The 20,125-nt window shown below is 39.7% G+C and overlaps 1 protein-coding gene across 1 annotated transcript; it reads left to right on the forward strand.

Moving 5' to 3' along the window:
- The first annotated feature begins 3,320 nt into the window (after nt 1-3,320).
- CFAP206 (cilia and flagella associated protein 206) lies at nt 3,321-20,125 on the forward strand. Its single transcript, XM_005153124.4, has 12 exons — nt 3,321-3,428; nt 5,342-5,425; nt 5,736-5,826; nt 6,921-7,109; nt 7,355-7,513; nt 9,268-9,476; nt 10,741-10,860; nt 12,413-12,611; nt 13,334-13,471; nt 15,461-15,654; nt 16,683-16,826; nt 19,898-20,125. The coding sequence occupies exons 1-12, from the start codon at nt 3,321-3,323 to the stop codon at nt 20,123-20,125; spliced, it is 1,863 nt and encodes a 620-aa protein (XP_005153181.2).

Genomic DNA, 20,125 nt, shown 5'->3' on the forward strand with positions numbered 1-20,125 from the left:
GGATGCTTCTGGTGTGGGTAATGAGAGTCACCCCATGCCCCCTGCCGCACACTGCTCCCTACCACCTCCTTGGACCCCCAGCCCTGGTTCCGGCCTCAGTGGTGCCTCTGTGGGTGCCCTGGTGGGGGGTGAGGCTGAGGGATGTGCCCCAGCACAGAGGATTCCTGGCTGTGAAGGGGTGTGGGAGGGCTTCGGCAGGTGCCTGCAGGGGCTCTCACCCAGAGCAGAGCAGTGTGGCAGCTCACACCTCAGGAGTTATGGAGGCCTGCTGAGGTGGTCAGCACCTGAAGGACAGTTGTCTCATCTACATAGGAACAGCAGCTCCTGGCGCTGTGCTGGGGCCTGGCCTACACCTACTGGGCCTTCCTCCTGCAGCCACATATGGGCAAGACAGCCTCTGCACACAGGCACATGAAAATGCCATGATGGCTGAAGCAGAGACCTAGTTGCTGCCACAGAGACCCGGCTGCTGCCACAGAGACCCGGCTGCCAGCTACCTCCAAAGAGAAGCAGCAGAGATCCACCCCCTTGGTGAGGGAGGAGGAGGGAGCAGAGCAGCCCTGGGGGCAGCAGTAGGAGGCAGGAAGGAGGCAGAAAAAGCCTGTTGCCTCTTCCCTGGTGTGAGATGCAGAGAGATTTCACCATCAGCCAGGCAAGCGGCTGCTCCAGTGCTAGGACATGGGAGCCAGCAGTCTGGCTCTGGAGGGCTGGGAAGTGCCCCTCTCACAAAGGACCATCCTGTCAATGGTGAGAAGGGGGGGTGCTGCCTGCAGTCTCTGGAGCTGCTCCCCTAGGCAGTGAAGTATCCCTTCAAAGTGGACCTTCCCAGGGAGTGGACCACCACAGAGGAAGGTGGTCTACAGTGACCTGGACAAAAACCACGTCTCCAAAGATATGGACATTGTCCAGTGCTTGCAGGCCTTGTGGTGGCAGCTGGTGTGAGGCATGATACTGGCCTACACTTGCACGCTGGTGCTGAGGGACTGGCAGGCTGCCCTGCCACCACCTTGGGCTCGAGCCCAAAGAACGGTAAATAAAATAGAGAATATGCAAAGTAATACATCACAGTGCTGTGCTTGCTCCTCTTCCTGCCTCCTCCTACCCTCATAAGCTCCTTTGGAAGATATTCAAAGATATCAAAGATACCTGTGTTTTGCATCTGCGTCTATATACACATATATACATGTGTTTATACATAAGTACACGTGTATATGCAGCCTCAGCTTCTCTGGGCAACCTATTCCAGTGCCTCACCACCCTCACAGTAAAGAAATTCCTCCTAATATCTATTCTAAATCTAATCTTTTTCAGTTTAAAGCCATTCTCCCCTGTCCTATCCCAACATGCCCTTGTAAAAAGCCTTTGTAAAAAGGCCCTGGAAGACTGCAGTAGGGTCTCTCTGGAGCCTTCTCTTCTCCAGAACAAACCCAAGCCTCAGCCTGTCTTCAAAGGAGAGGTGTTCCAGCTCTCTGAGCATCTTTGTGGCTTCCTCTGGACTTGCTCTAAAGCTTCACGTCCCTCTTGTGTTGGGGTATCCAGAGCTGGACACAGGACTTCAGGTGAGGTCTCATGAGTGTGGAGCAGTGGGGCAGGATCACCTCCCCTGGTCATGCTTCTTTTGATGCTGGTCATAATTACAGTTGGTTTTCATGGCTGCAAGTGCACACTGCTGGCTTATGTCAAGCTTCTCATCAACCAACAACCCCAAGCCCTTCTCAGCTGCTCTGAATCACTTCTCCACCCAACCTGTATTTGTGTTTGGGATTGTCCCTGTGCGTGTGCAGGACGTTGCACATGGCCGTGTTGAACTTCATGTGGATGTTTATGCATACATCTACATATACTCCTGTGATAAACACATAAATGTATTGGCTTTCGCAAATCATAGGTGTGGTTATGTAGATATAACTATACAAGTTTATAGTAACAAAACCAAAGCTCAATAAAGACATAAGATGAGCAAACCAGAGTCCTATAGTAGAAGAATCTGTAAAGTTAAAAAGAAGAAAGGGGGGGTGGGGGGATTTGCATGCTTGATAAAAGAAAAGCTAGTGCCTGTAAAATAAAAAGTACTTTTTAGCTTAACTTAGGTTGTAGAAAGAGAACAATGTTTATATTGTTAGCCTGTGGAATTTAGTGGCCCCACTAAATGTGAGTTAATTGTTTCACACTGGTCCTCTAAAGTATCTTTAGTTTTAAAGAACAATGTTTGTGTTGTAAGTCTGTGGTGAGATAACAAGATTTAGTGACCCCACTAAACGTGAAGGAGTTATTTCACACCATCCTTGTACTTATCTGTTAGTTCAGAGACAGAGCCTCCCAAACATCTGCTAGCTTGGGATACTCCTGTCCTGCTATAAATTTTGCAGGAAGGCCACACTGTTTCAAATCTTTGTTAGTTATTAGAATAATTACAGATATGGCTGGTTTTAGCAAGTTGTGTGATTACTGGGGCGTTCAACTGTGCCAAAGGTGAAAAGCACACTGTGAGGAAGACTCCTTACTTCATCTTGAAGACCCCTACTCACATGAGGAAGACTGCTTACTTCATCCTCAGGACCCCTGCCCACAATTACTGAAGAGCAGTGCGCAGACGCCAAGAGGAGGAGACTTATGATAATAAATCACTGGACTTAATTATAATGTTCCCTGCCTATATGCAGGGATTATGAATATGTATGTGACTAATGGAATTGTGAAAGTATATAAACCTGTAACAAATACTAATCACTCGCCCCTCTGGCTACGGTCACGTGCCCAGCGCTGTTTGCTTTTGCTTTATTGACTTTATCCCTTCATAAAACCTTGTTATCTTGTTTAGAGAAGTGAATTCGTATTTCACACTCCTATGCCTCTTCATACACATTTGGTACATATGCAGGCACACACGTACCATGTACACCCATATAAATATTCTTTGCACACAGACACACATCCACAGGCTCACCCGCAGCGCTCCCCCCGGGTGGCGGCGGCGGCGGCAGAGGCCGGGCCGCGTCCCCATGGCAACACCGGTGGCTGGTGCCCGCCTGCGGCCCTTTTTCACCGCTCCGCGCCGGCCGGGACAGGTCAGGGCTGGAGGGGGGGGGTTGTGGAGACGGTTCGGGTGAGCTCGGGACGTGCTGTGGGCGCCCGATGCGGTGGGAGAGCTGTCGGGACGGGGGTGCCCCGGCAAGCGGCCGAGGCGCAGGAGCCGGGGGGCTGCGGGCGGCGGTACTGCGGCTCGAGGGACCTGAGCCCCACGTGGAGAAACGTTGAAAAGCGCTCCCGAGCTCTTCTTAAACGACTGCTGATAGCGCTAACGAGTGTGGTTGTGCAGCATGTCCTCCGAGCAGGCCAGGAATGTCGTCGGGAAAATCATTCGCGAGATCGGACAGGAATGCGCCACCCAGGGACAAACTGTTCCTGAAACCTTAGTGGCTTTCATGGTAAGGGCAAAGTAAATGTTCAGGGCTGCTTTTTAGTGTTATTTCATATGGGCGCTTTCTAATCACGTTCAAATTCTGCTATGGAGCGTAAAATATTGAGGTAAATATGTCTTGATGGCCTACAGATGAAAAGTTTCAGACCTGTGTGCCTGTAGCTTGGCACTTCAAACTGGTTTTTGAGGCTTTTATGAGGTAGGGGTTTAATTTCACACAAGTTCAGTAGTTCCCCTGAATTTGCCACCGCTGCTTGGACTGAATGACATAGGAGAGGATGGAAATTATACCTTTGGTCTTAAAAGTCAACAAACATAAACCAGCAAGTCCATGTCAGGGATGGCACTAGCCGAGGCTGTCAGAGGTGACTTGGACTTGGAAATATCTCAGTTTCTGATTGCCCACACCAAGACGTTTTAAAGGGATGTTCAGTGTTATTCAATAGGGGGTCCTAAAATCATGGAAAAGTAGTTAATTCATCTGAAATGCTATCTATGTGAATATAAAGTCCTGAAAAGGATGCAGGCCCTGAGTCCTGGAAACTCTTTGAACTCCGAGTTCTCCCTCAGTTTTCTTCTGCAGGGAGAGAAACCATTTGGTTTTGTTTCTAAAGTGAAAAACAGAAGTGTTCCCAAATTTGAATAACATTTCTTCTCAGTCTCATAAATGAACAAAAAGGCATGACTCATAGGCAAATGTTTATTGCAGCAGCTATAATTACTCTTTGACGTTTACCTCTTCCCTCTACTGTGATGTATTCTTTTATTTGTTTCTCTGTTTTGGCAGGGCCACATAGTATAAATGGGCCAAATCTTTGAAGGAGTGGGCTTGGATCCCACTTAAACTAAAAATGAAATGGAATCAGTCTCAGTGCTGTCCTTGGTAGACAACTTAAATACCATAAAAAATATTGCACACTCTGGCATCTCCTCTTGAGGCATGCAGCGCTGCTGCAGAGTATAGTCCGAATGCATCTGCAAAGCTCAGTCTGAAGAAAGATGGAGCTAGGTTCTTTTTTTATGGATGGTATAAGAACAGAATCAGCTCTCAAAAAACTTGTATATGAATGTAAATGCTTCACAACAGTACTGTCAGTCTGCCTTTTTCTAAATGTGACATCATGGCATTAAAAATTACATTGGGTTCAGAAGCAGCATTGATCGTAGAATCATAGAATAGGATTGGAAAGGACCTCAAGATCATCTAGTTCCAACCCCCCTGCCATGGGCAGGGACACCTCACACTAAACCATGGCACCCAAGGCTTCATCCAACCTGGTCTTGAACACTGCCAGGGATGGAGCATTCACAACCTCCCTGGGCAACCCATTCCAGTACCTCACCACCCTAACAGTAAAGAACTTCTTCCTTATATCCAGTCTAAACCTCTGCTGTTTAAGTTTCAACCTGTTACCCCTTGTCCTATCACTACAGTCCCTAATGAATCAATTAAGCATGATCATTAAAACTTAGGTGAATTACACTGAGTGAAGATCCTGTACTGGGAAAGATATGCATCATGCATACCAGCTGTAAACATGCAGATAGTTCCCTGTATGCAGAACAGAATGGATTTTTTTTTTATCCAAATGGTAAACATTCATACTGATGCATATAACAACCACAATGGTTTTTTATGAGATTTTACTTACAAAAATATATTTTCAGGAAAGGAGATGCATTGAAATATTTCTCTGCAAAGTTGCATCACAAATAGATTTTTTCTGCCTTATATATGAGAACTGAGATTGAAACTGGCAGTGTGAAATGGTGTAACTTTGTTTCATTATAAAAGATTGAAATGGGGGGAAAAAAGTAAAGAAATATTGACTGCATCAGAGATTTTTCAGAAAACAAAAGCTTAGTTGCAGAGTGCAATGTTGAGATGTAAATTAATAGCTTTCTTTTGGCAATCTCCAGGTGAAAGCTGTTGCTTTAGATCCAAGAAATGACTTTAAAGTGGATCAAATACTTACAAAAGAAGATACGCAAAATATTATCCAGGTAATTCTGACATCATGTTGAGAGTCAGCGTTTAGCTAAGACTGTAGCGTTATTTGCTAGCTGTTCCTGTAGCTAAAATGCCATTTTAGTCTGGTATGAATATATAAATAAAACTTTAAAAATTTTAATGCTACTTTTTCTCTGGTGGTTCTGTAGCTAAAGACTGGACTATGTGTTTCCTCTTGTAAATAAATGCCTTATACAGACAGAATGGCAGTGAGGGGGCTCTACTGCAGTTGTGAAACCTGCTGCCAGTTCAGACTTTTCCCCAGAGATGAGAAAGAACTCACTTCTCCATTTCTCTTCTTAGCTCTGTGTTACCAGACTGCTTGACACAACAAACCCATCCCTGAGCACAATCAAGATGCAAGTTTACTTTGATATGAACTATGCAAACCGAGGTAATTTCAAATATTTTTCCATAGAAGTTGATGCTGAGTTAAGGATTCAATATCTCTCTCTGTAGGACTAACAATGATTCCTCTTAAACGACTGCTGGTAGTAAAGCAAAATAAAAATCCCTGGAGAATTACTGCATAAAAGTATGGTGTTTCAGTATGGATATAGTAGAGGAAAAATGTACATTAGGTTTGAAAGTACACTTGTCCTGTCTGAGAGGTTTGCTAAACGTAATGTGTTAGATCGCTTGAGAACAATTATGCTTTCAGGTGCAGTGGTTAGCTGCCTTCAGCAAGAAAAACTTGTGCATCTGTGTGTTTGAAAGAGAGCTAGTACCCTGAACTACACTGTGTCTGAAAGAGAACTTGATGTTTTATCAGTAGCCCTTATTGAGAGATATGCACGATCTTGAACAATCAGTTACAGTTTTAACTGAGTATATTTTTATCTTATCAGTGGTAACTTCATATGGTCTGGGAATGAGAATGTGGAAAAAAAAAATTACATGGAGAAAATATCACTCCTGTAACTGTAACTTCAGATCCAAACAGGACACTGAGGGCTGGCTGGGAAACAGAGGGCAGAACAAAAGTAGACAAAAAATAAACATTTCTGTGTGGGGAGGTAATGAAAATGTTTTCTTGTTAGCATGGATTAAACCCAAAAGCTGGCAACACTACAAAGCTGCTCCATAGTCCTTTGAGTATAAAAAACTCAGTAAGCTCAGTAAGTCTAGGAAGAGTCTGAGATCCTGAGTAGTCTTCAATTTTGAGCATGTAACTAGGCATGTATCGTGTGTGTGTGCTAGGTTCTACTGCAGTCAGAGGAGTTCAGAGAGCCAGAGACTTGCTGATTAATTTGATCTGAATAGTTCTTTGGACTCTACTGACTGATGTTAATCATGATAATTACGTTAATGTTTAACTCCACTGTTGTTAATTATAATGATATGGTACCTTAAATATCTCTTACACATTTCTGTGCTTCCAAAACCTTAAGTTAGTGCTCTGACTTGGGTGGAAATGAACCGGACCCTCTGTATAAGCCAAATTCCAAAGAATTTAGATGGTGCTTTCTAACTGTTCTTCTTTCCTAGCTGAATTACTCAGTGAGCAGCACCGTGTTCTGGAGGCAAGGCTGGCTCCTGTGGTCAGAGATATCACAGACAGTTGTCCTCATTTGCAAGAAGAAATGGAAAATGTGTATCAAAAGATTGTTAGCTATATGCTGCTGGCCTCCGGCCTAGGATCCCCAACAAATATTGGAGTTGTCAGGGAGGTAACAGGTCAGTAAACTCCCAGGTGTGAAATTGGCCTTTTCTTACTGAAAAATAAAATTTCATCTTATTCTTGCTGGTCTTTAGATACAGCTGTGGTAAACTGGAGTGAATACTTACTACCTACTGTCACTGCTCAGCCTTGAAGTCTAAATTTGCCATAGATTTCCTACTTTTTGCAGTTGTTCAGGAGAGGGTATTTTTGCTTGTTTGATGATTTTTCTTCTCTCTTCCCTCATACTTAATGCTTATAGCTGCCCTGCAGAGTGTATTCCCCCAGAGAGAGATAATGACTTTCACCTCACTTGGTAAGAAGAACAAAGAGCAACAGCTGAAAACTTATGCCATGCTAGTCACAGGAATTCGATTGTACAACAAAGCATGTGGGAAAGGAGGAAGCAGCATTGATGACTGTAAGTAGACAACTGCATTTGAGCTGTGTATTCCCAAATAATTCGCCCTTCTCCCTGTGTATTCCCAAATACTTCTGGCCTTCTTCACTGGAGCAGCTCCAATAATATCCCATCTCTAGGTAAACAGCTTTGACTCAAGATACCGTAAATCTGTAAATATTTTGTATTGATTATAGGATTCCATGTAGGCTACTACTTTTTAGCTAAGAGAGAGCCCTGTGTGGTTGATGTGGAAGTATTATATGTGTTAACTTCATGCACTAATTTACTTCATGATAACTTGTTCCATGATCCCTTGCCATAAAGTTAATTAAATACGTAATGTTTGCCTTTAAAAGTAGTTAAAATCTTAAAAGGACACTGTCTATCCAGTTACAATTTTCTGTTGAGTATGTGTGATGAGAAGTGATAAAAGTTACTGAGCCATTATCTGTATTCTGGTGATTTAGAGTAACCTCTTCAGGTTCTTAACATATTCTCCAAAACCTTGCATTTTGAATATTTCTGCTTCTTTAATAAGCAAAAAAAAAGCTATCAGTGGCCACCCTGAAATTTTTCAAGAGCTGTATTCAGTGCAGGGCAATACTTTGTATTCCTCTTTTTGTTTCCCCCAAAGCCCCATTATTTCTGGTAAATTTACAGTTAATAACCAAATAAATGTCTGGTCAGTGGAAATGTTTTTGTGAATATGCATGCAGTGCTGTAGCTCATTGTGGAGACTTATTTGCATGAACGGTCTGCAGCCCAGTTTTAGGGTAAAACCCATTATTTTGAAAGACCAAAGTTTCTGGACTAAAGGTTACAGCACATACTTTTCCTGATAAGAAAATGGTGCTTTATTGGAAAGCAAAGCACTGGCTTAGCTAGATGGGATTTTAAATAAAGCCCAGAAAAAGAAGTAAGCAACTTTCTAGATTTGGTGATATTTTTTTTCCTCATATGCTAAGCAATGCATTGTTGGTTTTCTATTTTTAAAGCATATACTTTCCCACAAATGTCAGCTTTCTGTGTTATGGCTGAGTCTGTCCTAGGTTCACTGGGCCTGAATTACAGTGTGAGAGAACATTCAACTATTGTGGTTCTACAAAAGGCACAATTTACAACATGTTGTGGTCTTTGTCACTATAATATCTGTGGGATTTAGAATAGATAGTGTGATTGTTAATCCTGTTACCTTTGTTGGCTTACTACAATATGGGCTTTTTTGCACTGAGCTGTTTACATATAATTTAATGGAAAAAAACACAGCATGAATTCTCTTAGGTGAGGAGGTAAAATGGATGTCTTTATACTTGAGGCCAGTAGTTAGACCGCTAAAGCCTTAAAGTAAGTGTTAGCAGCAGTCTCACCTGGGCTTGGTTTTCTACTCTGCTTCCAAAAAGTAAATTAGTCAAGTGCTCAGCTTTCTCCAGCTATGGTTAGACCACTCGTAATACCTGTACAAATTTACTTCCCATTCTAGCTTTGTTAAATCTAACCTCTCTGTGCTCACAAGGGTTTGGGTAAACATACCTCAAGCCCAGTTCCTGCACTGCTGCTTGCTGATGTTGCTAGCATGAAAAGTATTTTACAAATGAGGAAACCAAGAACTGAGAATTGTGCTAAAAATGAATTAATGAATGTAAGGACAAAATTTAGAGATTAAAATTGATCAGAATGGAAGACTGCTTTGCTCAAATACTGCATTTCAGCCATTTGCTAATGATTTAAATAATTCTTTTTATACATATCTCGTATTTATTCTGCACAAATAGTGCCAGCCATTCTGAATGAAGCCATTCCGTCAGCTACACGGGCTATCGATGAAGGTCTTAATAATTGCCACCTACGGGCCCACCAGTACACAACTCTGTTGGAATCTATGCAGGAAGACCAACACAGGCATACACAGCTAAGTTCTTTAAAATTAAAGGAAGCACTGTTCAATGTGAGACAATATGAAGCCTTCCTTTGCATCCTTCTGGTGAGATACCATCATGTTATATTCTGTGGGTTTTTATTGCAGGTGGAATGTGTTCAAGTTACCTGCTTGTACAGGACAGGAATACAAGAAAAAATTTTCAGAAATAAATGAAAAAAAAAAGTATAGAATCATAGAATCCTTTAGGTTAGAAAGAACCTTGAAGATCATTGGATCCAACCATTAATGTAGCACTGCCACATCCACCACTAAACCATAAGTACCACATCTATATGCCTTTTAAACACCTTCAGGGGGTGGTGACTCCACCACTCTCCTGGACAGCCTGTGCCAGTGCTTGGCAACCCTTTTGGTGAACACATTTTTCTTAATATCCAGTCTAAATCCTCCCTTGTGCAACTTGAGGCCATTTCTTCTTGTCCTATTGCTTGTTACCTGGGAGAAGAGACTGACATTTGCCTAGCTACAGCCTCCTTTCAGGTAGTTGTAGAGAGTGTTAGTCTCACCTCATCCTCCTTTTCTCCAGAGTAAACAACCCCAGTTCCCTCATTTATCTGCCTCTTCATCCTAGTAATGTGGTTTATAATAGATCCCCACCATGATATCTGCTATATGAGAACCTACATCACCTGTCATACTGAACTTTGTAGCTAACTTACTGGGTTTGGCTGCTCTTAGCTAAAAGACAAAATGGATTTTTCGTTTCAGTGTATCTGTGCTTCCATTTAATTTCAGGAATTTTCCTCTTTTAATTTAACTTCATTAACAAAGAACTTTAGAAGTAGGACTATTTTCTTGTTTTCCTACTGATATCCCAAAAGGCATAAGAGAAAAAAGCTCTGTGTTCAATCCATAAATCATCTCAATTTTAGTCTGAAGACATCCGCAACATATATGGAGTCATCAGAAATCTTTGAAGAATACGATTTAAATTTTTGAAATTTGATGGGTTTTTGTTTGGTTGGATTTTGGTTTGGGGTTTTTTAAAGACCTTTACATTTGTCTTTTGAGAAACTGCTGTCTTTCCTGTATACCATAAGGCTTAGAAAGATATTTCCTTTCTGTTTTTTCTTTCCAGTTCTCTTTAGTGTAAAACCGTTGAGGTTTTTTGTAAAAAGTTACTGGTGTATGTTGAGAGAAGTGCCTGGTTACAGAAATTGTATTTTGTGGATAGTTAGGGTACATTTCACTCCTTAAAAGAGTTGTCTGAAATCAGTTGAATTAAGAGATACAAGTAAATACTTATTACTAAATACTTGATTTTTTGACTGTCATACTTCTTACCTGAAGTAAGTTCTGTTTCCAGTCTGATGCGATTACAAGTGCTCAAGAAGTTGAAAAGATGCAAGTGCAGTTTGCAACAACAATGGAGCAGTTGAAAAACACAGTGGAGAATAAAGTTTCCGTAGATGCCAACAAAGTTTTTGTAAGTATTTTGAATGGAAACCTTATTTCTTCTTAATTATAAAAATACTTAAGTATTATGAAATAACTTTGCTGGTGTATTTTTGTGTAGTTTGTGTTAAGAAAAAGGCTACATTTTTGTCTCTATTGTAACAGCATCTGTGATTTTTGAAGGGGCCAACTAAACAGAAAGGCTTGATCTCAAGGTGAAAGAAAAGCAAGGTACAAAAAGGGAGAGAAGGAGTTAAGTGGATTTTATTGTGCCTTGAGTAATTTGTCAGTATTTGTAGATTTACAGTGGTATTTTCCTGTTAATATTCTTTCCTGTTCCTTGCAGAAACTGTAAAGATGACAGATAACAGCACATCAGTGTGAATCTTTTGAAGTCCCTTCAGATAGCAATTCCTGTAATTACAGTATGAGTCTTTGATAATCATTTTTCTAAAGAAATCAGGTTTATGTGATGGAGGTTTCAGTCTCTTTGTCCCTCCCAGTAGCTTCTGAAACTGTTGGCCAATTTCAGTTGAATTTGTCAGAGTCTGGCAATCTCAAATTATATAGTTTTCTGCAAGTTTTGTAGAACACAACCGAGAGACAAAATTAGAGCCCTCCTAAGATCAAGTCTGAAGAACTTATCTGTAAGATAAGACTTATATTTGTAGGATGCATTTGTTTTAGGAAACATAACATATTTTGTTCATGTTCTTTGTTAATTCTATAAAGAATGATTTGGATCTTGCTGCCCTGACTTTAGTTTCTTCCATTTTTGTAACCATAGAATTTCCACAGCATTAGAGATGTTGATGAATTCCAGAGCTTTGTTGGCTTTTCTTATAATAATACTGTTAACATGCATAAGATATAATGTTGTTTGTCTGCATTTCAGATTTGTTCAATCTCCTCTGTGTGTTTAGATGTAAAAGGGCACATTTTATGTCACTAACACTGAAATTGTCATTTATAGTCAGAGTTTGTAGGCTTCTGCTGTACATGTGTACAGCTGTATGTCAGCATTGCTGCTGGGAATGGCAGATTCCAGTTCTGTTGGAAGAGTACTTGCAAGTAAGGGCTTGTACCCCATTAATCTGTCACACCTGATGGCCTGGGGGCTGTGGTACCAAGTCACTCTGGAAGCAGGGCAGACAAAATAACAAAACCTGGTTTTTTGCACATATAAGCTGTGGGTTTACTTCAGTTGGTAGTTAACCAGGTGTATTTCTTCTGAACAGTTATTCCTGAACACCTTATTTTCAGTTGTAAAACTGTATTGTCAGTGAAACACTAAATTCCAAGCATGTACTCAGAGTAATGTATTTCAGAAAGGCTGTGGTGTAAAATGTAGAAAGGTATCATTCGGGCCTATAGGCCTGTGTGCTGGCTGTACATGCTTTGGGTGTATGTGAAGGGAACTCCTCTTGCTCTGCCAGGAGTTTCCCTGGAATTTCTCAGTGCTGAAAGCCTTAGAGATCAGCCCCACACTGTTCATAGCAGGGATTGTTGCGCATAGCACTTGGGTTACACTGCAGAAATCAAACAAATCTGGATTTCAGCTCATTTTTTTTTTTATTTTCTAGCCTCTCTTTATTGCACTTTCTAACCTCTGGACCGGCTTTCAGGATGAGATGCTACTGCTAAAGTCCCTCACAAGTATGAGTAACAATCTGCAACAGTTCTCGGAAATCCAATCACAGCTTTTTCCTGAGGAACTGCTAACATCTCTTCTGGAAGGACTGACTGTGAAAAGTGATGAGGAAAGGTTAAGAGAAACCATGGGTACTGAAAGATATTATTGGTTTTTTTTTTGTTTGCTTTGATTTCCAAAGATTTGGTAGTTTGAATTTTTTTTACAGAAGGTGCTCCATATGTATTCTTTAATACTCATAATTTGCACAGTAAATTAAAATACCCCATGTAGTGTGTGGATTTAGTTTTCAGGTAGTGTAGTTTGGGCTTTTACTTTTGTATATAAAAATATAAATATAGAACAGATGAAATTATAAATAATTATAAATAGATAAAATCTATAAAATAAATCTACTAGATACAAAAATGCCTTATAAAAATGTCAGAATGATCAGGGAAGAATACTTTTTTCTTTTAATTTCTTACATTAGTTTATGTCTTTTTATACCTTTCAAAACTTCTGAAATGGAGGGGGAGTAAAGCTAATCTAACAGGACTTTGGTTACCAGACATATTTGTTTGTAAGATGGTATCCCTAGCAACCAAGCTATACTTAAGGGGATTTGTAATGCCTGAGTAGGTGAAAACAAAACAGATGAATAAGGTATTACCTTCCTGTTGTTGTCCCTGCTTCCAAAGAAAACTAACACTGCTAAAGAAGCCTCCTGCAGGACTGATTTTTCAGTAGGATCTCTCTTAAGGCAGGGCTAAAGTTTGGCTTTTGGGATCTTGGTCTTCCTGCAACATTATTGTATTTTCAGTATCTGATGTTTTGCCACTGAAATCCTTCCTTTGTCCAACCTTTTCTTTAGGAACCAGAGTGAATGTTTCTGATTTTGAGAACCAGGAATGGCTTTTCCCAGAGACTGTTGATCATTTTGATCAGTTGCTAATCCAATACCATGGTTTCTGTGCACATGCAATTGGTGTAAAAGGCCTCATCCTCCCAGGTATTCTTTGTAGTTAAGTCTTTTCCATACTTTATATGTACACAAGTAATAGGGAAGATATGAAGACATGTTCTGAATGCATCCTCTAGCTAGAGTACTGTATTATCATGTTTGTAATTTTCACCCCAAATAACTTAGTTTGCCTGTTAAAGTATTTTTCTTTTAAAAAAACACAAATAAACTGCCCTAAATAGAAGTTAAGAGGCTTTAAAGAGAAAGCAGGCACAAGCAAGCAGAGGCAGAAACAAGATGGAATGGAAAAATATTTTCCAACTGCTGTATCTGCATCTGTATAACCTATGCTGCAGCTGAATGCAGGCTTGTTTACTGCTGCTAATGTGTTTTAATACAGGCATAGGAAAATGATAATTCCTTCTATTTTGTGTATCTGTGTGTTGCAAACACACCCATTCATGCCTACATCATATGTATTTTTAAATAGCTGTTATAATGTACCAAAAGTCTTCTCTGAAAAGAATGCAGAAGTGTACTTGATAAGGTCAAGGAATCATCGGGATTTTTTTGATCTGTTCTAGGGTCATTTGTCTTGAAAGCAAGCCTGATTTCAGCTGCACCATCAATTCATGTTTTCTGTCTTCCTATCTTTTATGGAACCTATCCATATAGGATTATTATTTTTTAATCTAAGGAATTTGGGAGGAAAATATTGCCATTAACTGGCAGTATTAAAAAAAATACATATTTTGTCAGCAGTGTAAATTGCTTATTTAGTACTACATATGAGAACAACTGCCCTGGGTTGGACCAAAGGTTTCTCTAGCCCTGTATCTAATTTCTGTACATGGACAATCATGAACACTTGAAGATAATGAGAAATCAAGTAGGAATGATCCTTCCTTAATTATATTGTTCCCTGTTCTAGCAGTTAGTGGTTATGGGATTTCCTCAGATAAATGCTGAGACTGTAACCTTCTGTTGAATAATCCTTGAGAGACATTTTTCATTTATCTAATTGCTTTTTGAATGCACTTAGAGTTTGCCATGGAATATTATTACTACCAAGAGTCCCGCAATTATAATTATATATACTATGAAAAGGTACCTCTTTTTAAGATGATTTTAAGCTCTGGCTTAGTAATTTAATGAAAGACCTGATAGACTTTCTATTAGGAAAATTAGCAAATAGTAATTTTATATTATTCATGCTTTTATAACCTCCTATCAGATTATTTTTGCTTACTTCTTTTTAATGCTGAAGAGGCCTCCTTCTTTAATCTCTCCTTCTGTGAAAATTATCCCAAGCCTCTGATCATTCCCAACTCCATTTTACTTCTTCATATTCTGTTACGTTGGAACAAAATGTAGTATTACAAAAGTGGCATTCTTTTTGCTTGTATGATTGCCACTGAGTAGTGCCATTTAGTATTTCAGGGCACTGTCTATGATGATTCTAGATCTTTCCTGGGCAATGACAGCTGAAGCAGAGTCTGCCACTGTCGTTGAGCTCAATTTATGTTTTTCTATGTAAGTTATTCATCCTTTATTGGCATTTCATTTTCTCTGTTAATTTATTGTCCAGCTTTTCAGCTGCTTCATCTGCTTCTTCAGTTAATTTCAGTGTTATGCCCTTTGGTATAAATGGACTGCTGATCTGCAAGCAAGTATTTCTGGAGATTATAGAGGAAATGTTTGTGGGTATGGGCTGTTTTCTTACACCTTTGCTGTAGGTGTTTTACCTGTTGTTTTTGCGACAGATATGCGGTAAGGTGAGCTGGATGTGAACTGGGCAAAAGCAGGTGTACTGACCTAACAAAATAGACTTGTCTGCCTCTAAAAAAGCTTACTTTCAGGGGGTTATTCTGATTTCAGAAAAAAGGAAGTGAAACTGACTTGAGGAAAACACAGAATATTGATTATGAATGTATTTTGTATTGGATATCATACCATTTTATTTTGTGAAGTTTGGTTTGTTTGGGTTTTTGGCTTTTTTGGTTTGCTTTTGTTTTGGTTTGGTTTTGGTTTTTTTAGGAAATCCTGCTATTGGAATTTTGAAGCACAAGGAGAAATACTACGTTTTTACTTCCAAAGAAGCTGCATACATCTTTGCTCAAGATCCAGATAAGTTCATTCAGCTGAATGTAGAAAAAGCAAAAGAATATGCAGAGCTAATTCAACTGCTTGAGCTTCATCATCAGTTTGAATACCTTGTTCCATATACACAGGTACACATTGCCCATTACTCTTGCTGAAAAGCTCACTGATTGGTCTGTCCTTTCTGGAACATAAAGAGAACAGATGATACCAATCTTTAGAAGTATAGTCATCTGCCTGTCATACAGAAAGTCTAAAGGTTCATCTTTTCCAGGTCTTCAAAGTGTTGATGAGAAACATTTTCCCTTTATATTGTTCTTACCTTATCTCTTCATAGGAAAGTACATAGAGCCAAAGGATTGTGACAGCAATAAAAGCTGTTTGTCCTTAGCCTAGAAAGATCCTGTGTCTGATGTTTTTTCTCATTTTTGCAAAACTTAAAGGCACGGTAAATAAGTGCAATAGAAGGTAAGCCAGATACCATATTAACTGGAGCTTTAGCTGAGCAGTTCATCTGTATGTGCTGGATGAGGGCAGAATGATACCTGGGGACAGGAGTTACGGATTATATTACAAAATGAAAGGGGACTCATTAATCGTGAATGTGACAATGCTACTACGTGAAATCCAAAGATTTTATTTGGATTCATAGACATTCTCTGTGATCCATTGTGAATTCTAGGTCGCTAGCAATGGAAAGACTGTAGTCTTGAACTGATCCTTGGTAAGAAAGATACAGTTTTATGTCCTGACTCTGGCAGAGATGTAAGCACTTCTCCCAGCTATGTTGTGACTTTTAGTCCATTCATAAAGACAAACTGGGGTGCCTGCTTCATAAAATACTGGTAGCAGTCGTGATGGGAACCCTTCTTACCAGAACCCAATGATGAAGCACTCATTCGGGATGTGGGAGTCTTCAGCTGTGGCCTCTGCTTAAAGGGCTTTCTGACAGAAATTAAATCCATCTAATACTTAATGGTTTCTTTTTTTTGGCAGGGGCAGGAACTAAAAAACACTGCTGAATTTAAAATTATCCACTTGTGGTTTGTAGGTTTCTGTTTGCTTTCAAAAAGTAGCATACCCATTTGCTATTTTTCTGAGATGTCTATGTTCTTCTTGGTAATGCCTTGCTTGGTTTTGTTTGTTTGTTTTCATCCAGGCCAGAACTCCAGACAAATGTTTGATGAAACCAACTGTAAAATGTGACAGCAGTTCTCAAACTGATACACATATCTTGCCTCCAACCATTGTGACATCCTATGAGTGGAATGAATGGGAAATGAGAAGAAAAGCTATAAAATTGGTTTGTATTGTTACTGCCAGATTTTCATTGCTGGATAACAAAGTTCAGAATGAATTACTGTAAATTTTTGTTCCTTGCAACATACATCTAACCTTATTCAAAGACACACACTTGGTTACAACTCGTTCAATTTTTTTTTCCCAGGTATTTTCTCCCCTTATTTCTAGACTTTCATATTCTCTCAGTTCTCCCATATTCTTCCCCAGTTTTTATGACCAGTGCTTCCACTGCTAAGTCTATTCATTCCAAGTTTTTCAGTTGCTTCCTCTAAGGAATAAGAATGTGTTTATTAGCTTGAATTCTGAAGTTGATTCTCTACACTGAAATAAAACAGTTTGAAGCTATTACTATATACTTAATGTGTAAAAAAAAAAAAAAGCCAACAAATCAATGACAAACAACAGGTTGCAGAAAGGTAAAACTTTATTGCACATTAAGTAGTTCATATTAATATTCATTACCATCAAGTAAGAGGAGGAAAATATCGTAACTGTCAGACAGAATGGTTAGTCATAACTTTGGATGTGTTTGACCCTGCAGAGGCTTTCTTTGTGCTAATATATCCATCCTGGGAAGGTATCAAAGCATGAGGCCTCTTTCATATAGGACTGGAGTGGTAAGAAATGCAAGTAGGTTTTCTGTTGTATATATAAGCCAGAGGAAATGTTTGTTATACTATCATGATGATTTACTTATGGATTGGAAAGCAGTCTGACAACAGAAGGTTGGCTGCATACATGAAAGCTTTTCAATATGAATATCTTTAAAAGGTTCTTTCTAGGGTTTGCCAGCACATGCAGAGGCCCATGTATAGCACCTGATTTTCAGAATTCAATCAAAATGAACTTGTGAGTACAGGGAATACTGCAGTTACCAGTATTCACTGGGCACAGAATACTGCAGGATTGACTACATTTTTTCTGTCAATTCATGCACTACAGAGGTCTGTGGCCTGCTGTGCTGCTTATTTCTTCTCTGTTGTTCTTTTTGCCATGGAATCTTCAACATTATAAAATGAAGCCAAAATTCTGTACTGAGAAGTCTTGCCAGTGTTAACTGGCTTGTGAAGGGTTCTAAGTAATAGTTGTTCCTGAGGTATGTAAAGAAGCCAATTAAGTTACAAGGAGCCTGGCTAAAAGCCTCTTTGCTTCTCTAATGGACATAAAGTACATAAATAAATGTAAGATGTGGTCAGTGATTTATTTTAGGATAAGCAAAAGTGGATGTTTCCCAATAGCTGGGCATTAACACCATTCACAGGCAAATGTGTAGCTCATTAGTTTGAGATACATAAAGTACTTTAAAGTACTAAGGATGTTTTAGCCTCAACTGTCCATATGGGAGATGAGTGATGCCGAGATGAAACAAAAAATCCCAGATGCATAGAATCATAGAATCATAGAATAGTTAGGGTTGGAAAGGACCTTAAGATCATCTAGTTCCACCCCCCCTGCCATGGGCAGGGACACCTCACACTAAACCATATCACCCAAGGCTTCATCCAACCTGGACTTGAACACTGCCAGGGATGGAGCATTCACAACCTCCCTGGGCAACCCATTCCAGTGTTTTTCTCTAGTGACTACACTGAATCTGTAATATGGAGCTGATATAACATTTAGAATCAAGGTGCTAAAATAACAGGAAAACTTACCAATGTGTGAGTTTGATACTTTAGGGGAGCATTGGACATGTTTTGGGGTTTGTTAGAAAATGAGCTCATATGTCTTAGTTTTCTTCCTGCTGTTCATAGTTGGCCAGAAAACTCACAGTGATAGTGATGAAGTGTTACAGTATAACATCATTAGAATAACTATTTGATGTCACAAGTAAAATTTTCAGCTCACATTTGTTTCTCTCTGCAAGCAGAGTTCCATGCAGTAGCATGTATCTGGTTTTCAAGAGGGGTAAGCATAAAAGAGAGACAGTATCTCATGCCTGCTTTTGTTTTAATTGTCATAAAATCCTTTGAAAAAAGGACTAAAATACTGTCTTTATTTCTATGCTATCTCTTCAGAAACTTCTTTATTGTTCTTTTCTATATTTTCCTTGGTGACACTGTGCATAAGATTCTATTGTAGATTGAAATGTGTCTAAATACAGGTGCTTTAACTTCTGCTCTAGCTGAGAGGGACCTAGTTAGTGGACTCTGGAGGACATTTTGACTCATCCCAATACAAACACTGAATTAGGCCAACTTAATCACTCTCCAGCTTCCTCTGACTTCAGTCTGCTGACTGGACTGGACTGGACTCCAGGGACTTTCTCACTTATATGCAGGGGCCTGGATCCCACCACGAGAGTGTATTTTTGTATTTTGATGACATTATGTCATAAGACTTACAGTGTGTACATCTGCTGACACAGAAGGACTAAGGAGTATTTTGTTGTTTCAAGTGCTGACTTTGTAATATTAACACTATGAGAAGTGTCTTTTGTTATTGCATATACAGCAGTTTCTGTGATTAAACAGAACTTTAATCATAAATTATCTTAACTTTTGCCCCTTGCCAGGGGATTAAAGAGCACTGTCTTGAAAGAAGGCATTTTTCCCTTTTATGTGATACTTAGTGACACCAACCCCCAAACCTCATCGCATTTGGTAGAAACCAAAAGACTTGATCCCGTAGTTGGCTTATCCACAATATTGTGCATCCTGATTGCAGATGCCCAGAGGGACTTACCCAAACCTGACATTGTGGTCAGGGTGGTTTCAGACCTATTGAAATTAATTTGAAGTACTGAAGAGTTTACCATGAAACCAGTATTTTATTCTAACAAAACAAAGTCTTCAGCATTTAACAAAATACGAAGCAAAATGACTAAAGGAAAATAGGAAAGCAGTAAGAGGCTGGCTTAAAATGGTGTTGGTACATACATACATGTGTGCTGCTCACACATCCAGTTAGTTCAGGAGTTATCAAATAACAGTTGCAATTGTGTATTGACAGTGGACTATATTGCAGGTTTGGGAAGCCCAGAGATGTAAAATACACAAACACACCTAAAATATATTAGTGTTAAAATGCCAAAGCAGATTTTGCTTAATCTACTATTTTTTGTGTCTTTAGGCCAATTTGCGCCGCAAATTAACTCATGCCATGCAAACTGATCTCAGCAATATGAGAAGACAGAATTGCACCCAAGTGTACTTGCCAAAAGATGTTAGCACCCAGACTAAGCGTGACAACTCAAGCAATGTACCCAGACCACAGATATTCCTGGAAGGTCTCCGAGGACAATCATCTACTACTGATACGGTCAAAGTAAACTTAACAAGAGCAGTAGATGAAACCTAA

Source organism: Melopsittacus undulatus, chromosome 3 (genome assembly GCF_012275295.1).
Source record: "Melopsittacus undulatus isolate bMelUnd1 chromosome 3, bMelUnd1.mat.Z, whole genome shotgun sequence".
Classification (NCBI taxonomy): domain Eukaryota; kingdom Metazoa; phylum Chordata; class Aves; order Psittaciformes; family Psittaculidae; genus Melopsittacus; species Melopsittacus undulatus.